Below are 23,604 nucleotides of genomic sequence, written 5' to 3'. Positions count from 1 at the left end.
GCCGTACGGCATGGAGCGGCACTTAATACCTTGCCCCTTACCACGATCCCTAACCTCTCCCGCTGTGAAAGGCTTTGAAATAAAAATAATCAACCAATGGGGGTGAGAACTATTAAACAATAGTTTCCAATAAGTAAGCCGCCAATAGTAGGAAGATACACTACTAGGCCAACTGAGGTATGAATAAAATACAAGAAGTAGTATGCGTAAATGCAACAATTAATTGAACAAATTTAGTTATAGACATGCCTCTATATGATATGTTCACTACATGTATTGTAATATACCGAATCCCCGTATTATAATGCCAACTTTAGGTCAAATTGATCAAAGTGTGGTATGAAGGCAATAGGAAAAGTTCCCGTATAGCCTTGAAGACGTTGGGATGGTTAGAAGTGAGTTTCGGAGTATTTGAGTGTTTTCGGTACAAACTGGGCGCGGAAAAACGAAATCCGTAGTGTTAAGTCTGCTGGAACAGTAGAATTTGTATTGAATATCAGAACTAGGAATGAAGTATCGGTACCCAATACAAGTGCAAAAATACCAGCTCTCGGGTTGAGGTACTGAGTTGGGGGTACCGGTACTAGATATTAGATGTATGCCCTAGAAGTCAACCAGGCTGACACATGTATTCTTTCTAGAACATAAATTTGTATTTGACTTTAACAAACTTATGAAATGTTCCTACTAATCAATCTTCTTCCAAGTCTTCTTCGAAAAGTACAGGGATTGCACTCAAATCGACAAAGGAGGAAGACGTGGACTCGGATTCCGATGGAGACATTTCACTTGCAGACTTTGAACACCAATTGGCACTTCTCATGAAGAAATTTTGTCGAAACTTTTGAAAAAACAAAGCTAACAAAGCCTCATCTTTTAAACAAAAATCTTTTTCAAAAGGATCTCCAAGTTCAAAATCAAAAGAAAAGAAACTTGCAAAATCTTCTAAAAAAAAGGATGAATTTGAAGGAAAAATCCAATACTTCTAATGCAAAGGCTACTGCCATATTTTTACAGATTGTCCCACTAAGAAATTGTACAAAAAAAAAAGGCTTCGCAAATAAAAACTTAGGATGATTCTACTTCTAGCGAATCGATCTCAAGTGACGAAGAAAAGAATGACGCTATTGCTTTATTTACAAATACCTTACCTTCGTCTACTGTTGTTTGTTTATCATCTATTATTTCTGACTCGTGTGTTTCTCTCTCCTTGCATGGGACGTCGAGCGACGATGGCTAGAGTGAGGGGGAGTCGGAAGATGATGACTTGGCCGCAACGTACAATCAACTCCTTATTGAGTCAAAGAAAATGGCTAAGCACAACAAGAAGCTAAGGAAACACCTGCTTGAGCTAGAAGATGAAAACAAAATCTTGAAGACCACTAGTAAAGCTCCTGAGGAGGAAAGGGAGTCGATATTGAAGAACAATGGAATCCTCCAAGAGAAGCTAGATCATTCGGAGATAACGATCAAATCACATCAAGAGAAGATTGGTTTTTTTAGAACAACAACATGAAGAAATTCGTGCCTCTAATCAAGTCTTGACCAAACAAGTTCATCAACTTAAATCCGACATTCAAAAATTTTCCTCCAGATCGAAGAAGTTAGACCATATTCTCGCATTAAGTCAAACGAATAAACTTGGGCTTGAATTTGGGTGGACTTATGTTGCGAAGGATCAAAATTCAAAACTTAAAGTCTCAACAACTTTGAAGGAAAAAGTGTGCCATAGATGTGGAATCAAAGGGCACATTAAGAAGACATGCCCTAAAAAGGATAAGAAGGCTTTATCGGCATCTTTCAATACTCGACAACCCCCACGGATTCAAAAGCAACATCAATCGAGTCGAGTATCTCGAATCAACCGGGAGTCAAAGCCACAACAAAAAGTTCAACCAAAATCAAATGCAACACGGAAACCGACGGTGAATCGGAAGTCAAAACAAACGGTGCCTACCGTCAACAAGCCAAGACAACCAATAATCCGACAAATTTGGGTTCGGAAAAGTGATATCTTTTCTTGTCTTAAGTTTTAATTTGTTGTGTTTTGTGTAGTGCTTTGGTTGGTGCTCATTGCATATTTGTTATCATTGCATTACATGTTTGAATGGTCTTTTTGCTTGGAATTTATTTTGAAATCATTGTCATTGGGAAATTAAAACTTGGAATTTTCATTGGGAAAGTAAACTCGAATTTTTCATTGGGAAATTAAAACTTGAAAAGTGCCTTGAACATCTCAACTTTTCATTCATTTATTTCGAGTTAAGTTCATATTAATTATCGATTTTACTCCACTTTTATTATTTTGAAGATAATTTATTATAGGAGTTCTTAATACTTATATTCATCAAATTTTTGTAAGCATGTTTGTGAGCATTATAGGAGTTCTTAATACTTATTATAGGAGTTCTTAATACTTATTATTTTGGCAATTAAACTATCTCCGTTGTGAGCGTTGAATATGATGAATAGTTATTCGCTAATAGACTAAAATTTGTCAATTTTTCTTTCAAATGCAAGATTGCTTAGTTTAGAGGGAGTTTGTATTATGAAAAAAAAAATTTTGAGAAATTGATACGAAAAAAAAAAAAATGCTCCTATGCTTGAAAGATGTGGAAAGAGTTACATCCTAAAAAGAGTGTAAAAACTATCACCACATGTAGGAAAAAGCTATCACCCCTGTCGTCCGGTAAGTGTGTAAAGCTACCACATGCATATCTAATACATACCCGAAAAGGTTAAAAAATTGTGCATATTTTAAAATTTTCGGAGTTATAAGGTGGTATAGTGAAAAGATGCTCAAAGAGCCATCCCCGGTGCTTTATTTTCGAAATCTCAAATTTGAACATTTTTGCGATAAATTGGTATCAATTTTGGTGAATGTCTATAAGTCGTTTTTCATGAACCATTACATCTTGATATTTTTTTTAGCCACTAGATTATTTTTGATGAATTAATTTTGAGGTTTATATGAATTAAGAAATCATGTAATATTTTATATTCATCATGATAATTTTAGAGTATAATTTTTAATATTTGTGAAATTAACTTGAATTGTATGAATTAGGTGTGAAATTCACTTTTCGAGTACTAGATTCGGGTACCGCAGAACCCAAAACTTTAAAAAACAGGATTTTGTATTGCGTACTGCTACTCTTTTTATAGTATTTTTTTCCTTTTTGTTTTATTTTTGGCAATTTTTGACAAAAATTGGGAGAGCATAGGTTGAGAAGAATTGAACAAAGGGGGAGAGATTTAAACTTCGAGGACACTTGACGATGAAGGTTTGATGTTTTGGAGACTTGGAGAGGTTTGACAACTTAAGTTTTAACTTTGTTTTTGGAGAATTTGTTTTGCAGGGATGACAAGACTTCAAGACTCCTAGTTGTGTCTAAGTCATAGAGTCTATTTTAGGAGTTCTTATGTAATTTTGTTTGTAATTCTGATTGGATATACACGCGAGAGGTTCGATGTTTTGGTGATGATATTGCACTTCATTTTTTCACTTTTGATGTAATTTTGAATTTTGTCACGAAATTACCAAATGGCGAGATTGTTACGAATTTTGTATTGGCAAGTTTCGTGATTTCAGTCGGAGTCTTGAAGGGTTCAGTTCATGTTGTCGAAGATAGAAGAATTCGAGATTCCGAAGAACTCGAAAACATCTCACTGGATGAATCACGATGCTGAGGTAAGCTTTTAAATGTCTTTATTATGATTCATATCTATTTATGATGCAAGAATCATATAAACTAATGTTTAATGGATTAGAAGTGGCTTTTGGAACTTTTAAATTGAATATATCAATATTTTATATTGTGTACCAGTATCGATTTCCAGTTCCTCAAAACCAGATTGAAAATTCTGGATTTTTATATTGAGTACCGGTACCTCACATTTGGTTCCTGAAAACCCGAAACGTAACAGTTCTGGAATTACATTGTGTACCGGTACCACGACCAAGTACCGATACTGCATCGGCCGAGTACCGATACTGCATTGGCCGGGTAGCGACACTCAGCCTCAGAAAATTCCTAATGCGTCCTGGTGTACCGGTACTGTAATGCACTGAACCTTTGCAAATTGCGAGGTTCAAGTGTTTCATTTGTGTTCCGAGCTTTTCCACACTTTCTGGAGGGTCATTGATAGTGTTCTAACCCATGGCTCGCATCTCGAGAATTGAAAATTAAAACATAGCACCAAAGTCTCCAAATTTTAGATTTTGGGATGCTCTCGGATTAGACTCTGCAGAGCAGAGTACCGGTACTGCATTGGCCCCGTACCGGTACTGGATCTGTTACCGGTGACTGTCCTGCGATGTCACTGATACCCAGTGTATTTTCTGTGTCACGCCTTGGGACCCGGCATAGGCCCGCCCGGTGTGTGCCCAGACCCGCCATATGCCTGCATATATAAGGCGTCTACAACAAAAGAGATATGGAAGCTAGAAGAAATAAAGTTACTAGAGATATCAGAGCTACTAACAGCTAACAACTAACAACAAGTAGAGAAAGGGGAAAGTAAACTACCAAACAAAAAGAAAAAGTCAGTACAAGAGTCATCACAAAAGCACTATATAAAGGGTGGTCTCTATACAAGGTACAACTCTCATCCTCTCCCAAAAAGAAAACAAAGAAGAGGTGGACCACCTATCGAACGTCCCTCGCTCACAAGCTAGCTCGTGGTGATTCCCTTTCCTCGGTCCCTAGCCTCGACCGGAGTGGAAGGCTCTGAAATAAAAGTAAGAAACAAAGGGCGTGAGAACTATAATTTATAGTTCCCAGTGGGCAATTACTGACCTCAGCACAATGCACCAGTAGGCCCAAAGAAAAGGGGAAGTAACGATAATAATAGACAATAATAAGCTGCTGAATTGAAAACATGTATGAAATGCAATACTACTATGCCACAAGATATATGATATGTAACCATTCTATCAAGATGAAATAAGCCCAATGCATAGTTCGAATGCTCTATGATGGCAACAAGCATACCAAGATGTGATGAGTAATACTATCAAGTATACTATGAGTTTATCTCAATATCCACCACTATGCGGTAAGCATGTCTAAGTATCCAACTACTATACTCTATCTAGTAGTGATTAACCTTTGTAAGTTGATGTCACGGTTCAATCTCATTTGGGACCTACACAAGTGTGGTCCAGCTTGTGCCGCCTAAGTGTCGGTGGTAGCTCCAGCATTCCTACTCTGAAAATGAGTCTATCCCTCCCGACCCCGTAGGTTTCTTGATACCGCACGAGCGAACATAAGTCGCGTAGGCTAACTCCGGAGTGCCGGCTTGTAAGGAGCGACCCTCACAAGCATGTGCGAATGAGCACAAATGGCAAGCAAGCGTAGTCAACAGCTCAAGTACTCAATCATCATGTCTCTAACATGGTAAAAGCCACTAGCAACCCAACGGTCCAGTTCTATATCTCAAAGTGATGTCCCAACACTCACCTTGCTTAATGCCTTATGACACTTAAGTATTGCTATAAGTTAAGAACATTTCATATTCTATGTTCCAAACATGACTTTAACACTAGGTTCAAACGTGATCCGAACTCAATGCCGCTTAATGACATTAGCCCAATTATTCTCAAGTAGTGCAAGTCTCCCAAGCTTCTCTATAGCATAAAGTAGCCTCTCATTTAAACGTAAGTCCAAGGGCATGACATAATTTCCAATTTCAATATAGATACGCGATCCCAAGCCGTACATGGAATGCCGGTCTCATGTACAGGTTCCATATGCTAGTTCTCTACTACATAGAGGCCCAAAAATTCATTACACATAGCATAGGCATGTTAAGCATTCTAAAATCCCTAATAAATACATTTATCGTGGAAATGCATGAATTTCTACTTTACGAAGCATAAAACATTGGATATGAGAATTTCTCATATGCTAAGCTAGGTCAAACCCATCGAAACTTGCGCAACCCTTCGTAAGCTCCGACGAAGGTGCCCACTAGCCTCTTAGTACCCTAGAGGCACAAGAACAAAGGTTAAACGAACCTTACGATCAACTACAAGCTCAAACATTGACCTTCTAAGCAAAAGGGCCAAAATCTCACCTATAGTGTAGAAATTCCTTTCCAAAGCTCAAATGGAAGCTAGATCCCTTCCAAAGCAACCTAAACCAAGGGTCTAATCCAATTAGATTAGCTCAAAAGCCTCTAATCAAAAAGCTCCAAATAAACCCTAGGTTTTCCATTCTAGGGTTTCATCTCCCAAAATCCATCAAAACTAGGTCTAGAGGGAAGGAACAAGCAACTAACCTCTAGGAAGCTCCAAGCAAAGCTCAAAATCCTCTAGGGTTGAAGATTGATCCAGCACCAAGCTCCAAAAGCAAGCTCCAAACCACCAAATGGAAGAAGAGAGGGTGAGGGTGAAGCTCCAAGTACTCAAACAAGCTCTCCTTCTCCTTCCTTCTCCTCATTCTTCTCCTTTTCTCTTTAAAAGCAAGTGGGAGGGTGAAATGAGGGAGAAAGGAAAGTGAAATGGCCATATAGGCCCTCTAGTGTAACAAAATCCAAAAAAGTCCGTCAACTTTGCAACCTGTGCAAAGCCCGGACTAGGCAGATTTTGCCCAGAGGGACCGGTCTCTCCCTGCTTGAGACCGGTCTCTCAGGTCCATCCCGCAAAACCTGCTCTCGGGAACCGGTCTCTCCCCGCATGGGATCGGTCTCTCCCCGCGAAAACATGCTTGGGGACCGATCTCATCCGCCAGGGACCGGTTGCCTCGCCGGGGGACCGGTGTCTCCCCGCAGGGACCGGTCCCCAAGAGTAAAACTCTCAGGACTTAGCTGAAATTCCAGGATTCGAACTTTTTAGGTCGGAACACCTTCTACGACCCTCCACAACGCGTGGAAAAGCTCGAAACACATCCAATCACTCGAACCTCACAATTTGCATAGGTCCAGTGTGTTACATTTTGCCAGCCCGAGGCTCGGGTTGCGCAGTCTGCTACCTGTTAACCGGTGACTCTTGCCCGTGGTACCGGTACGCAGTGCAGTGCAGACTGCACGTTGTTGGAGGGTGTTTTTGCAAATGTCGCAACTCTATATAACCCCTCCACAGCCCCTTGAGGACTCTTTTGAGCCCTAGAACGTGGAGAAACAAGTGAGGACCCTCTCCCTTGTTTTTTCTCCCATTTTTCTTGGTTTTTGCTTGAGTTGATCTCTCTTTTTCTCTCCTCTTTGCTTCATGTTGGATTTCCTCCGTTGGAGAAGCTTTGGATTGATGAGAGAAGCTTTCTAGAGGATCAATCTTCAACCTTAGCTCATTCCAAGCTTGGATTGGAGCTTATTTAAAGGTTAGTATCATAAATCTTCTCTTTGTTTTGGTAGAATTTTTTAGATGAAAACCTAGAAATGAGAATCTGGAGTTTTATTTGGGGATTTTTGATTTGTGGCTTTTAGGACTTAATTGATAGGTGTAGAACTTTCATTTGGGTTGGATTAGAAGGGTTCTTGCTCTCATTTGGAGATTGAAAGAGATTTTCATCATACAAGGTGAGTTTTTGCCCTTTTCTTGGGTTGATTAAAGTTTGATCATAGAAGTGTTCGTTCGTTTTGCTTATCCCTCTTAGAATTATCTTTAGGGAGCTAGGAGACGTGTGGACACCTTCATCGGCACAAACGACGGGAATTTGAGTCTTTGTGGGTTTGACCTTACCGAAATGAGAAAAATTTCACCTATGTCATTTTAATTATTGAAAAATAAAAAATCATGCATATTCATACTAGATAGGGCATATGTGAATTTTAGAATGAAAATTATCTCTATATAGTAGAGAGAGATATGTGCATTGTTAACATGCATGAGAATAGCATTCTATTATATGGTTTGGAATCATGTTTCTTACAATGGAAATGACTAGAATATCATGCTCTTTGATGTAAAACTTATGTTTGACATAGTGGACAAAAATGCCATAAAAAGGCATTCAACCTAGTAAATGGTTAAACTGCTACATGATCACATAGTGTTGGGCCATTGGGACACTAGCTCTTATACCATGTTTTAGACATGATGACATTGGACTTGAGATGGATATTTATGCCTGCTTGCTATTGTGCTCATTCGCACATACTTGTGAGGGTCGCTCCCCACAAGCCGGCACTCTGGAGATAGCCAACGCAATAGAAGCTCGCCCGTGCGGGATTGGGCGCCGAAATGGGATGCCGTGGGGGAGGCTCAGTCCTAGAGTGGGAATGTTGACTACCACGGGGCCATTAGGCACAACGCAAGCCGGACTACCACAGGTAGGTCCTATATGATCGGAGCATTATTGGAACTAAAATGCAAAATGGACATTAAACGAATTAGTAAACAATGACATTTTACTAGTTGCACTTGTGGACATCATGTTAGTTATACTTGTGCATATTCATGTTAGAATAGCATTTATATTTGTGGAAATCTATGCTAAGTAGAGGCATAGTAGTTAGCAAGTTTATTTCATGTTTTATATACACTATGTTCTTTTCATTTACAAGTTGAATATACTACTTTTGGCCTTTTTAGCCTAGTGGTGCATTTCGCTGAGGTCGGCAATTGTCCACTGGGAACTATTGATTATAGTTCTCACGCCCCCTGTTTGTGTTTTCTTACAGAGCCATCCGCACCGGTGGAGGCTCGGGATCGTGGCAAAGGGATCGCTTAGCTAGCTAGCGAGGAGTGTTTGCTCTTAGGTGGTCATCTCTCTATTTTTGTATCTGTGTAGAGAGCGAGAGTTTTATACCCATGTATAGTGACCACCATTTTTGTATGCTTAGCACTTGTATTTGGGTTTTGTTGTTGTACTACTTTATGTTTATGTTAGTGATTTAGTTCTCTTTTCGTCCTACTCGTTATTAGAATCTAGTTGTGCACTTGCTCTGCTATCTCTAGATACTTGTTACTAGTTGTTTGTTTATCGCTTTGTTGTAGACGCCTGATATGTCGTAGGCATATGGCAGGTCTGAACACGTGCCGGGCGGGCTTCCGCTGGGTCCCGAGGCGTGACAGGTACCCACACTCGAGTGCCGGTACAATGTAAACTTTCCTAATTAAGCCTCTAATTCTATTCTAATTGATTCTGAAGTCTATAAATATGACATTGGAGTTCTCTAATACACAGAAGCACGAGATTACATGATAGAGTAACCCTAGAGGCTAGGTTTTCGTTTTAAACCCATTTCCATCAAATAGCCTCTTTTAGTTCAATTCGAGATATTGGAATTCAATATTAATATGTCGAATTGATCTAAACTTTGTTTAGAGATTTTTCTCTGGTTTTTCAATGACTCTCTAAGCAAAGGATCACCGTAGAAACATAAAACTCTTCATGTACGACATCGTGGATTTGACGTGATCAAGGCGGTTTGTGGATTTGGATCGTGGGCTCGAGGATTCGAGTGGCGTTCGTAGATTTGGACGTGAGGCGTGGCATTCGTGGATTCGAACGTGGGGCGTGGACAACCCAGTGACATGCACGAGATCTGTAGGAGGTTAAAGTGAGGTTAAATCCGTGGAGTCGGTAATCACCTTATAATATTTTCTCTTAGTGGATTATGTTTTCGCGTGTTGGTCCCGTGAATTTTTCTCCAAATTAGAGTTTTTTCACGTAAATCTCGGTGTGCTATTTTGTTTTCTGCATTTACTTTTATCGCATTTAGATTTGTATTTTTGGGCTATACACCTATTCACCCCCCTCTAGTTTGATTTGATAGTATCTAGATAGATCCTAGGGTTTCCATAACCTACAAATTCAGTTATAGACATGCCTTTACATGATATGTTCACTACATGTATGTTATCACATGCACAAGTATATGAATATGCAAATTTACGTGCTTGTCCATCTTTAAGTTATATGCCATAGTTAAAGAGAAAATCTTTCATTATGATCAAATAGCTATTGTCATCATAAAGCTACATTTCCATACTAGTTAACATGAGTATAGGTATGCTACCACTAAGGTTGTCAATGCAAACAATGTCCAACATGAATGTCCAACTACTACGAATGCATCAAATAGTGTCACAAGATATGTAACACACTGGACCTTTGCAAATTGTGAGGTTCGAGTGTCTGGGTTGTGTTCTGAGCATTTCCAGATTTTCTGGTAGGTCGTTGACAGTGTTCCGACCCATGGCTCGTATCCCGAGATTTGAGGTATTTAAAGTAGCCCTAAGGTCACCAAAAAATTGGACTTAGGCTGCTCTCGGATTGCTGTTTTCNATCCACCTCTCTTTTGTTTTCTGTTGGAGAGGTTGTGAGAGTTTTGTACCTTATTATAGAGACCACCCTACTTTTGTATCTGGAGACTTATGATGTATTAGTTTCTTTATGTTCTAGTGGTTTAGTCTCTTTTTCTTTCCTTTTTATTTCTGCTTGTTGATAGAACCTAGCTATATACTTGCTCTGATATCTCTAGTTGTAGATTTTCTCTTGCTTTACTCTTCCGCTTTTGTGTAGACGCCTTATATGTGTAGACATATGGCGGGTCTGGGCGCGCACCGGGCGGGGCTATGCCGGGTCCCGGGGGGTGACAAGATAACAACTCACTAGTATGTCTATCTACTATGTATGCATCAACTAGTGTCACAAGATAAATGCCTACTAGTATGTCCATCTTAATGTCAAGTTTATTTAACTTTTACCCAATTAACCAGAGACTTACACGTGGTAACGTCCCGACTTGTGTCGTGCCTAATGACCCCGTGGTAGTCAACATTCCCACTCTAGGAACGAGCCTTTCCTACGGCAATCCACTTCGGCGCCCAATCCCGCACGGGCATTTACCATTAAATCGGTCTCAACCTCATTCTTAAATAGCTTCTTACAAGGACATGGAATTGTATCTCCGGATGTCATTCCAAATACAAAATCTAGAAATTTCGAAACCCCTTCTTTATATTCAGGACTTAATCCATTCTTAATATGCAGCCAACTTTTGTCCAACATTTTTTCTATGGCAATAAAACAATGGAATTTATACATGGAGCATGAAAAGCAACAAAAATATTAAAAAAGAATAAAAAAAATAGCACAAGAATTTGCAACTTATATTTACAACCCGATGTATAACTTCTACAAAAACTACATTGCCAATGACAGTAGTAAATCTGACTAATAAAATGACCAGCACGCTACTACCAGCAGAGATTATTTGGGGTGAGCCAACTATACACTATTCAAAAAATGGTTTATAAGTGGATTTATATTGAACTTGAATCTACTAGCTCTTTGTTTTCTACAACAAAATTTAAGACATGATAAGATTTCTATGTTTTAGATAAAGTCCAGAGAAAAACCATGTCTATAATTAATTTCAAATTCATTTAGAAGTTAAATACTTGTTATATTTACTTCTAGAAGGTCAACTAGCAAGATTGAGTACTACTTTGCCAACAAGAACATTGAATAATGGAAAATAGTAGTGTTTTGCCATCTAAATTAATTTAGGCAAAATACGTCAATTTAATAGTAGTGTTTTACTATCTAAATTTACTTGAAATGCCTCAATTCACTTATTATTTCATTCTTTTACCGTTCTTTATTATTTCATTCTATTACGCATTCTTTGATGCAAGGAAACACATTATGCTATTTAAGAAATGCATTAATACTTTTTGTTTTAGGAATACTTTTAGTTTCAAAACTTTAACTTCCTAGTGATTGTTTCCTAAGTGAATAAACTGTGGAGAGTTTGTCGATTATTCCGGATCATGTGATAAAAAGCATCTATTTAATTATATTTCTTTGATCATACCTTTTGATCCGAAAGATTCATAAGAACTATAAAGCAACAAAAATATTAAAAAATTAAAAAATAGCACACAAATTTGCAACCTACCAAGTTAGTAAGCTTCCTCAGATAGATGGGGAGATATTGAAGAAATTGATGACGAGGTCGGGGTAGAAGACGTGGTCAAGAGAGGAGGTGATGAAATGGATGCAGCTGAGCCCCAACGATGTAAAGCTTGACTACCTTGATTGCGGAGCGGAGCCCCAACCTGATCACCGGAAATCCCTCCAACGGCGATCGCCGGAGATCTCAACAGAACGATACCTAGAGATGAATAGAATGGTTTGGGAGGAAAGGTCGGGTATTAGGTGAGGGTTTGGGTTGGGTCTTAGAAATAAAATATAGCGCGTAAATAAGAATAAATAAAAAAGAGTTGACACTTTTGAAAAACATTTGAAATATATATAAGGTTGCAGGTTTGAATTCCAATCTTTAAGGTTTGTGGTATGGTGGTTGGGAGGAGTTAAGAGATCTTTAAGGTTGCAGGTTTGAATTCCATTCTCTTTGAAATTAAGTATTTTTTTGTGACAGTTTTTTTTTTTTTTTTTTTGTAACTAAAGACTTTTTTGGTGACATGTGAAATTTAAATGATTAAAAGCATTTGAAATATATATAAATCGAATTTGTAGTTTTAAAAATTTATAATAAAGTGTATCAAGTGAGTGTAAAATGAAAGACCAAAATGGAACAAACTCCTAAAAATAGGGTATAGGATTTTAAATTCAAGATTATAGTTATTGATCTTGATCTATGTCATGCTCCATGGCCGCCAATTTGATTGGTTCGGGTATGCACACACGCCGAACGGACAGAACCTCCTCTGTCCACCCAAGGCTCCACGACAACAAGGCATATATAAAAAATTTGCCTAGGAAGAATTTCAATATACATGACTTGCATAAGGGCAAGCAACACGAGCAAGTGAAAGTAAACTAGTTATTACATCCATACATTGTATCTTGATTATTTTAAACCAAATACAAGGCTTACAAATTTTATTTTTCCGTTACATACTCATCTCTTAAGTACAACTATTACATATTCCTTTCATCAACTACAATAGATGAAATACAAAAGGTATAACTATACTCAATGGAGGTCCACTATCTAGTGCGCGATATCCATGCCGCGATCCTCGACCGCCCCGCTCACGCTAGGATCTGCATGATTAGTGGGGTGAGAATTATGAAAGTTTTCAGTGGGTTCGGCCGCCGACCTCACCAACTCACCCACTAGGTCTACTTAGGCATATGTAGGAAAAGGAAATAGATAGCAAACCAATTAATGCTACTACAATGTATGTACAAAAACTGAAGCAATAATAAGATGCTCATGATGCATGCATGCTCTTTTACCTTTATCTTTACCCAATTCTCTTGGTTAACCTTTTAATTAAACCCAACTCACCAAACCAAATCCCTCTTTGTCAGGGAGAATTCCACTGCAACCCGACGGGACCGTCTGCTGGGGAGAATTCCGCTACCGCCTAGTGGTGCCAACTCTGAAGCTCACCGCTTGAGGTGGAGCAACCACCCTTAAGCATTCAAACTATATGTGAGTACGATCCAATTCTCACTTGGAGGGTACATGTCATAATTGCCACAAGTTTATATATAGTTTTTCCTTGTCTAGCATTCATAATTCTTGGTGCTATTCATTCCGTCTAGTCACAATGTCACCTTATTTACTATTGTCATGGTCCAATATCGTGTTCATACATTCATAGGGATCTATATCATAGTCCTTTATTGTTTCACATATTTTTGACATTGAAAGCATACAAGGTTGTCCAACTTAGCCACATAATAACCTCAACCCTAAAATGCATGAATGCCAACTATACATATACATATATGCTCAACAAGGGGACATAGACATAATGAAGGATTCGAAGATTTCGGATAGTACCACCCACCTCGTAGGGATGCCAAGATGCGAGAATCCAAATCCCGTGATTTTTAGATGCCTATCTCTCTCGACCCACGGCTAACGAAGGCAAAACGAAGCTTTTCCTCAATATCTTGTCGTAGACTCTTCGGAACTTCGATCTAAGCCTTCCAACGTGTCGAATTTATCTTCAATTAGGATTACAAGAGATCAATTCCATGTTAGATCTCCTAACTTACAAAATCCCATTTTCATCACTAGGGTTCACATAACCTCAACCTACTCAAATTTCTTAGGAATTCATGGAGTAATCTAACCCTCCAAAACCCAAAAACCATAAAACTAAACAAACTAGGGTATTTACATCAAACCCTAACAAATAGGAACAAGAGAATTTACCTTGACTCCCATGATACTCAAGTTCACCTTGATCTTGGGCTTCTTCAACACCAAAGCCACCAATTCCCCTTTAATTTTCCTCCAATTCTCATCTTGGGCTTCTAGAGAGAGAGGAGGAAACAAGATGAAGGAGAGAACAAAGTGTTTCTCTGCATGGGGAATACAGTGTAAGGATCATGGTTATAGGCTCCTACATTTACAAAGAAGCCCCTCACAAAATATCCCATCAACCATTACAATTCAATCACTAACAGACTGGGTACCGGTACTCGGGTTGGAGTACCGGTACACAGGGCTCCCAGTACCGGTACCAGCCTCAGGTACCGGTACATAGCTCACCAGGATCCCGATCCCGAGAGCTAATCATATTGCACTCCTGCTAGGTACCGGTACAACATTGGCTTAGTACCGATACTGCATGTCCCTTGTGCAGTCCAGCAACTCCAGTGTTTCGGATTTCGTTTCCGCGCCTGGTTTGCGCCGAAAACACCCAAACACCTCCGGAAGTCACTTTCATCCATCCCAACGCCTTCAAGGCCACTCGGGAAACTCGCTTGTCACCCTTTTACCTCACTTTGATCAATTCGATCAAAGTTAATTAGCATTACGACTCGAGGATTCGGTATATTACAATCTATATAGTGAATATAATTTTTAATTAAAATTCAACCGATTCTAATTCTTCTAGCTACACCGTTAGTTTGGAAACACTCACTAACGACCGTTAAAATTGTCAATTTTGAGGTTCTTCGATCATAAAGTATTTGATATCAAAAAATTATGAAATTTCATTTCTAAAAAGTTTAAATTCTCTTTGTTATATTTAACGGTATGAATCATCAATTCGGAAGCTCTATAGTCAAAACGACTTTAAAGTTAGGCCTATCAATTTTTTTCTCTCACAATACCTCTTGTTTACAAAATACACCTACAGTCAAAATATCAGTAAAAATTTTTTCTTATTATCCTGTAATGGCTACCTTAGCTATCATTGGATGTTATTGAATTTTTTAATTATTGATGTTCAGCTTGATAAAACAAACTTAACAAAATTCTATCAAATTTGAAAGTGAAATACATTATAAATTTTTAATAAAATTAATTTTCAAAATGCTTGATGTTTAATACAAACAGTTCATTGCATGTGGCACTTATAGTAGTAATATATATAATAGCAGAAAAAAATATGAAATAATTTTTTATTGATCTTTTCCTTTTCTACAAATCAAACACGTATGGTTGAAAAATTAATATTCTTTTCCTACAAGTTTAAACGCAAAAAAAGCGTGAAACTCTTTTTCAGCCAAAAATATTTTTCATCGAAAATTATTTTTCATATTTTTACATGAAACCAAACAACCCTAAGGCACAGGCATTAATCCGACTATGTTAGATTTTGATTTAGAATATTTGAGAAATCAAATAGGGGAACTATCTTATTTCATGCACTCTAAGGCACAGGGATTAATGGTTTGTTCTTAAATAATTCGGTTAGACTCCCAATTAGTTCTATCTATAATTTTTTTTTTGGCGGTTTTTAGGTATAAATGAGCGGATATTCCTCTTATTCTAAGATTTCTCCCAATCAAACACTGCCTAGGATTTCTTGAACAATGCCTAGCTAGGAGTGCATGCATAGTGATTCTTACATTGTAACTTTCTGCATGGGTTTATTTTGAAGATTCATTTATACGTACTAGTTAAGGGGACCCGCGCGTTGCGGTGGGGAGCTAATACAATAGTATTGTATTACAGTTTTTAAATAATTTTTTTCCAACTATAGAATTTTGTAAAGTAAGATGGCTTAATTTTAGGTCAAGGTATGTTTTATTACTTACAACTAATTCGAAATGTAGCAAATTTGTGAATGCAAAATTATGAATTTCAATGCTCTAACGAATTCAAAACTCCAGCCGCAATTTGCAAATGTTACCGGAGCAAGCACAACAAAGGTATTTCGAGAACCCTTAAGCAGCGTAAACAAATAAACCTTAGTAGCAAATATTTCAATGTTCTAATGAATTCAAAACTCTCACCGCGAATTACAGATGTTACCAGAGCAAATACAACAAAAGTATTTCGCGAACCCTTAAGCAGTGTAAACAAATAAACCTATGTAGCAAACACTGGAACGATTACTGAAAGACAAAAGAGACAATCTTGTTAAATCAACCATTGTAAACATGTCTAAAACAAAGATGAAAGATATTAGAGCATTTTTAAATTTTCTACATTTAGCAATGACGCAAGAGATTACTGCTGATAAGGTTAAAACAATATATTCGATTGTCATTCAGAGTTGTTTATTAAACCTGCGAAGACAACTTAGCACATGAAAATGAACATAACAACGTGAAAGCCTCCAATTATGCGAAAGATCTGGAAGGACAAAATATTACACCAGAATATAGAAAGAAAAGTATCAAATAGCAATTGAGAAAAAAAGTTGTTTAAAAAACACCGATGAGAAATTGTCACATGAAAAAATAAAAAAAGGGCAAAGTTTTGGATTATCGAGAAACTAAATAAGAGAGCTAAAACTGCACCAATATATTAAACAAAAAGTACCAAATAGTATTTAAGCTTTTTTAACAAAATTGATGAGTAATTATAACATAAAAATACACCATACAGAAGCAAAGTCCTGGATCACCCAAAAGCTGCATAATAGAGAGGGAAAAAGTAGGAAGATATAGATTGAAGATCACAAAAAAACAACTTGATAACCAAGTAATAACAGAAACAATATGGAGAAAAATTTAACAGTAATAGCACAAATAATAGAGCATCTAAACAAATAAATAAATAACAAAAATCATAACGCGGAATGAATCGAACAGTAAACAAAATAGTTTTCGGATTTTCTACGAAAATAAAATAAATTTGGTGAAGCACTTCACCATTGTATAAATCTCAACATCTATTGGCAAAACTTTATATTGTTTATAATGCACAATCCTAAAATTTGATATTGCTTATAATGCACAAAAGGATTTTTCTTTTCTTAAAAAAGTACCACAAAACAGGAAAAAGTCCAAAAAAATAGTGAGAAAAATAGTGAGTACAAAAGGAAGTAGTAAAAATAATGCGATAAATAGTTATGAAATGTATGCAGCAACCATACCTAAATTAAACGAGCAAGTTTCATCACATAAAATAGGCAAAAAATAAAGAAGTCTAGAAAGAAACAATACCGAAATAAGCACAGCATGTCATAAAAATCAGACAAAGAACCCCCCAAAAAAGTACAATACATCTAACACAAAATGGTGTAGGGAGAAAATCCACAGAAAGAAAAGCACAAAAAAAAAGTAGGGAAAACAATATAGAAAATACCAGGCACAACATTCTCTAAGAAGATTATACTTTTCTTTTGTGTCACTACTTTCATAATATTGCGATCAACATTTTTGATAGCTTAGTTCTCCTAGTTCCATGCTCTGAGCTAAATTGTTCGAAAATTGCCAGCAACAGACGCAAGAAGAAATTTCAAATATCACGTCCTGCATATATTTTCCTAAGTGACTCTATTAAAATTTGCTAGCGTTCGCGTGAGATAATGCGGGGAACCACAACATTTGATCATAGAGACAGCATAATTGTACTACTACTATAAATTCATCAGAAGAAAAGAAGAGAATGGAGCAATTTTTGGTAATGCTATATAGCGGACGATCCGAACTTTCACCATATATCATTATATTATTTTGGCTTAATCAGAAGAAGCAAACAAAATAGAGAACCATTCCCCAAAAAAGCAACTAAAATCATAAATTCAATTTGAACAATTCAATTTTCACCGACTGCAGCGTTATGATTTGCAAAAAAAGTACAGACGCAGAAAAAGTGGAGGGCATAATTTCCACACATAATGCGAGCGTGCTCTTACCGTTCCGTACAAAAGGAAAAAAGATTTGGTAAATCACCATGGTTAAAACTTTGTCGATCACGTACATTACTTCGTAAGTTACACTTAGAAAAAAAATTATTAAATTATCGTCTCTATTGAATTACATATTAGTCTCTGAAAGCAAGCAAAATATTGTCAGAATGATTATAATCTTTTAAATTTTGAAATAAACGATAGGGTTAGAATGTTCAATCATGCGTAAAGAATCAACCAAAATGGTACTTTGACATGAACCTCTTTGAGCCAATGGGGCTATTGTCCGTACCGGGTGGCAAAAGGCACTGAAAGAGAGAGTTGTTGACACAGCCGCACCATTTAAACATGTTTTTTTTTTTATATATACTAACATCGGAATCTAAATAAAAAAATCATGGAAGCTATAAAATTGAAACCTTAGAAACTAAAATGAAATTGAAAGCAAAATTAAGATTGCTATGAAATTTAAAAGACAAAACAACTTATTTCTACTTGAAAAAAAACCATAAAATGTAGTACCCTATAAAAGAAAATCTGGTAAGAATATCTTACCATTCTAGCATGATCTAAATATATTATTTTTCTGATCATGCCAACAGCTGTTTATAAACTTTTAGAAAGCTATTCCAAATAGGCCAAAAAAGTACTTGTGAAAGAAATTAGAGAAATAGATGAATAATTCTAAAAACTGAAGCCACGAATTCTGCAACAAACTGGCGTAGTATTGATTTAGCTCACTTTGCAACTATTAGGACAAACTACCTCTTCAGTGCTTAGCAAACAACGCAAAAATATTAAGAGAATTATGTAAAATGCAAAGTCTTATATGTTTGAGCAAACAATTAAAATAAAATGAACATCTATGGTACCAAAACTACAAACCTAAACTAACTGAAAATTAGCTAAACAATAATGTAAATTTGTCTTTAAAATATATAAGCATATATTTATAGTTTAGAAGGAGCAGTCACTCATAAAAAGTTGCAGTCCTAATGTATAAGAAAAAGAAATCAAAAATAAAAAACTGAGTCCATAAGAAAACAATCTTATAAATATCCAAAATTCTTGTACATAGGAATTGCTTAAGGACTCACCTGCTTTTTCCTCTTCATTTGTGATAGAAAAGGCCAAAGATCTTTTCTTGCAAAAAAAAAGAAAAAGATTCTGCAACCGGTCATTGTTTGGTTTTATTTGATAATCACCATTTGATCCACCGTGATAATGAACATTTGCACTCGAATATTCTTCATTTGCAGGTTTTATGGCTTCAGAATAAAACATTTCAGCTAACTTTTGAAGACGGGCTTGTGACCTATTCATTTTACCAAATGTCAATCACCACAGCAGTAGAAACTAAATATAAATCAACCAGGTGCAAAAGTAAATGAAAATTTCAAGGGAATAAAAAAACATAAAAGAAGTAATGATAAGACAATAGCATTTCTTAAACAAAAAAACTGAAACCTACCTTTTTAGCTTCTGTTGTGCTTTATGCCTATGACTTTAATAATTAAACTTTTTCAATTTCAAAGTACTCCTACAAAGTAAACAATTAAAAGAAATGCAAAGTAATATTATTATCTTTTTATCTTGAAGCGCTATATAATGTTTTGTCATATTTTCTAAATTGAATATAAATATTAAAAATTAAAACCTTTTATATTCTTACTTGCTCTTTACTCAGTTGCAACTCAAGATCGCCTATTATAATAGAGAGCTTGTGTGCTTTTTCAACTTTTTGCTCCTGAAAGACTTATTAAAGAACTCACGCAAAAAAAAAAGCCTAAATACATACGACACGTAAAAATTTAACTCATATAGTAGTTCAGATATTCATAAATAAAAAAAAAGCAGTCTGATCAAATATTCAATTTTATATGTTTCAACTAAACTCTAGTTGGGATATTCATCCTTAATCAGCTCAACATCTTATTTTATGTATAAAAGAGGGAGGAAGTTCACAAATAAACAAAGAAAAACAACATGCTGATGATAAAACACAGGAATTTTTTTGCTGCCCTATTCCAACTGAAATTATTTTTGAGTTAAATTTACATTACCATACTTTTATTAAAATTAACAAATAAAAAGACAAAAAAACATATTGTTAATAATGATTAGGAACCTATAAATATAAAGATTTTTAAAGTCGGCAGTGACAATATATCAAACAGTTTACAAATAAATAAAAAAATATATATTGTTAACAATGATTAGGACCTATAAATACCTTTAAAATTGCAAGCGACAATACATCGAACAGTTTGCGTGCATGGTAAACAACCCCAACATCGCGATCAAAATGAATCACAGATAAGAAGGATCCAATCAAAAAGAATAGATCAGAGGGAGAGTGATGTAGGGAGGGAGCTTATGATGCTGATGATGAAGGACTCAAATTGGACGTCCGATGAGGCAGTGAAAGAGGATGGCATTTGAGAGGAGATGCGGAAGCGGGCGTTGCCCCTGCACACAGCACAAAAAGACAACGGTCATTCTTTTGCCACTCTATCCATTTGAATATACTCTAAGAAAGGTAAAAAATACCTCCCTTCGGTTGCTAATATATAAGTAATTTGCTAAGTAATGACCTTTAAATTCCGATGGAAAAGTACTTAAATCACATATATTCTAAAGTTTAATAATAACGTCAGAATATTGAAGTTAGGTTACCCAATTCAAAATAGCAATATATCAAGCGAGGTCTGTATAGTATTACTGAACAACAATAAGGCATACTATTACCTCTGCCATGGCTTTGATTTTGAGAGTCGTGCTGCTAGAAAGAATGATAAGTTGTCCATCTTTCCTAATTTCCTTGAATAGGAGAGCATAATCTAGAATGTGATCCTTAGCTGTTGGAGAAACAATATCCATGAAATTTCCATATCTTGAGAAAGACATGGAGCTAAAGATCTTAGCCCCGAGTTCATTATTTCCATCAATGAATTGCAAAGTTGGTGTTATAGGAGGAGTTGGTGCCACTGGTTTAGTCTCTAGAGAGCTTGGACATAAAGCCACCAACTTGTATTTTCCATACATTCTTCAATCCATTGTAGTGCTGAAGAAGCCTTTGAAGATGGCCTTCTAAAGAAGTTTTCATGCCGCTTCATGCAGTCAAGCTCCCTTATGACTGAAGCAGAAGGAAATAAAACCTAACAAGTTGCTGAAGAAAGCTACATAAGCGACATTTAAAAGTAAAATAAAGCTTGTAATTGTAAAGAAAGCTAATAGTCAAAATTAAAATTACAATACAAATAATCTTAAATGGCATTATATATATACAGTAAAAAGCTTCACCAGTTAATATTCAAACTACCATCTCCCTCTGCCAATCCACTAAGATACACCCGCTCCCATGGACCGCGTGCAGGAACACCGGTGAGCCCCGCAATCCCTCTTCACTCACAGTCAACGATGGGACCCGTCGAATGCGGAGAGCGCAGCGGCGCCGATTGCGGAGAGCTCTACCGTACCCGCTTAGGGATCCCCGATCTTCATCCAGTGCTCGCCTTCCAGATAACAGTTCTAATAGCACTACACTAAAGCTGTATATGTCGCTCTTCACGGATAAGTGGCCTTGCGGAAAAATGTAAACATTGTTAGAAATAAGTTATCACTAACCGACCCTGTTCATCGGAATCGGGCCGTGTTCATTTAGGGCCGTGTTTCATTTATGATGTAATATGTTACCACCTCAACTTGTATACTTTCTAACCGACCCTGTTCATCGAAATCAGGCTTTGTTCATTTCTGATGTAATATGTTACCATCTCAACGTGTATACTTTCTAACCGACCCTGTCATCAAAATCGGGTCCTATTTATTTCTGATGTAATATGTTACCACCTCAACTTGTATACTTTCTAAATATATAACAGCGAGCGTAAACATTCATATTTATCTGCTTTTGCATAATTTGAGGATGAGTCGAAATATAACCTGTAGCAATATATTCTGGAGCCGCATAGCCACGGGTTCCGACAATATATTCTGGAGCTGCAGTAAAGAAATTGATGTTAGAAGCACAATAACAATTTTTTTTTGTTCCCTTCCATAGAAAAGAAATGAGAAAAAAAAACCAAGGAAAGAAGAACTCCATGGTTTTCTTTGAGGCATAGCCATTCCGATGCTGTCCATGTTGAGGAGCCGAGCGGCATTTTGGAGCGCCCCGTCGGTGATAGTGACGATGCCATTCTTGTCGAGCACGTAGAAAGGCATAGCTGAGGGGGCAGTCAACGTCAACGACGCTTCATTAGTCTACCTGCACAAAGGTGCTACCAAAGGAGGTCGGTGGCGGAGGTGGTGCCATGCGGCAAATAAGGCGAGAAGAGGGGTAGCGAGGAAGACGCCGAGGACGGAGAGGAGGGGATTACGGGGGAAGTTGGCTTAGGTGAATAGCAAAGAGGACGGAGAAAATGACTAAAGAGGGGAAAAGGGTGAGAGCGAGCACAGGAAAAGGATTGGGGAGGATGGGGAGGATGTACGATAGTATGGCCGGATCCAAACCCGTTGATGTGGGGTCAGCATCAGAGCAGAAGCATGGGCTAAGGTATGGGCACATTGACTTCTGTTTCCTCTATGTTTTTTTCTTTTTTTTTTCCAAAGATGGGTCGCATCCGCCCCGGCTCGCGGCAGCGCGCCGCCCTGGCTCGCGCCCACACGCCCTGGCTCACGCCCGCACGCCCGGGCCCACTCGCGCTTACCCGCGCCCGCGGACGCTCGCCTGCTCACCTGCCCGCGCCCGCGCCCGCGCCCGCCTGCGTCGGCTCGCCCGCCCCCGCTCCCGCTCGCGCTGATCGCGGAGGGCCCTGCCGTACCACCTTAGAATCCTGATTCAAAGTTTAAAAAGGGAAAAAAAGAGGAAAAAGAGAGAGAGAGAGGAGTGGATCTTACAGGAAAAAAAGAGGGAAAAAAAAAGAGGAAAAACCCCACTCGGCGCCGGCTTGTGTCCGCGCCAGTTCGCGCGTTGGCTCGTGCCCGCCCACCCACGCCCGCTCGCCCCCCCGCGCTGGCTCGCACAGCGCTGGCCCGCCCCCGCTCGCGGCCATCGCGGAGAGGGCTACCTGAGAGAGAGAGGAGAGAGTAAGTGTCTGAGAGAGAGAAAGTGTGCGTGGGAGAGTTTTTTCTTTAAAAAAAAGGTACACGTCAGAGAAAGAGAGAGGTTTATAATATATGTGAGAAAAAGTGAGAGAAGAGAGAGAGGTATATAAGTGTGTGTAAGAGAGAGAGAGGTATAGAATATCTGTGAGAGAGATGTGAGAGAGAGTGAGCTACATATATATACATGAGAGAGAGAGAGAGGTATGTACTAATTTTTTTTGGCATTATATATATATATATATTGTGTGAGAGAGAGTGTATATATATATATATATAGAGAATATATAAAGAGAGATAGAGAGAGAGAGAGAGAGAGAGAGAGAGATATATATATATATATATATCCCTTTGATCATTTCACCCGTTAATTATACTATTATAACCAACCACAACATTCAACCTTGAGGACCACTATCAATTTAACTGGGGACCACTATCATCCTAACCGCACATCCTTCATTCAACGGCCGAAAACTCATAGTACCAAGGTTTGATACTATTAATATATACGTAGCATATCTCTCTCT

At 37.6% G+C, this 23,604-nt stretch overlaps 1 protein-coding gene across 17 annotated transcripts in view; it reads right to left on the bottom strand.

Annotated features, from left to right (window-relative positions):
• Nucleotides 1-23,148, bottom strand: part of LOC109722246 (probable serine/threonine-protein kinase PBL11) — a 32,065-nt gene extending 8,917 nt beyond the window's left edge. For 2 of the 17 annotated variants that reach the window (XR_002219425.1, XR_002219426.1), the window contains exons 1-8: nt 21,917-23,128; nt 21,275-21,553; nt 20,720-21,129; nt 20,205-20,440; nt 19,644-19,726; nt 19,443-19,511; nt 19,069-19,286; nt 11,851-12,066 (exon numbers count right to left, since the gene is read on the bottom strand). Coding sequence is in view for 1 of the 17 variants with exons in the window: in XM_020250202.1 (XP_020105791.1) it covers nt 20,971-21,129; nt 21,294-21,553; nt 21,917-21,973; nt 22,057-22,195 (615 nt within the window). In the remaining 16 variants the exon portion in view is untranslated. Of the gene's footprint in view, nt 1-11,850; nt 12,067-16,614; nt 16,749-18,899; nt 19,287-19,442; nt 19,512-19,643; nt 19,727-20,204; nt 20,441-20,719; nt 21,141-21,274; nt 21,554-21,670; nt 21,775-21,916 lie in introns of those variants that run through there. The other 15 variants (XR_002219428.1, XR_002219429.1, XR_002219431.1 and 12 more) reach the window with 14 other exon arrangements.

This window comes from Ananas comosus, linkage group 16 (genome assembly GCF_001540865.1).
Source record: "Ananas comosus cultivar F153 linkage group 16, ASM154086v1, whole genome shotgun sequence".
Classification (NCBI taxonomy): domain Eukaryota; kingdom Viridiplantae; phylum Streptophyta; class Magnoliopsida; order Poales; family Bromeliaceae; genus Ananas; species Ananas comosus.
This window is presented reverse-complemented; position numbering and strand designations above follow the sequence as displayed.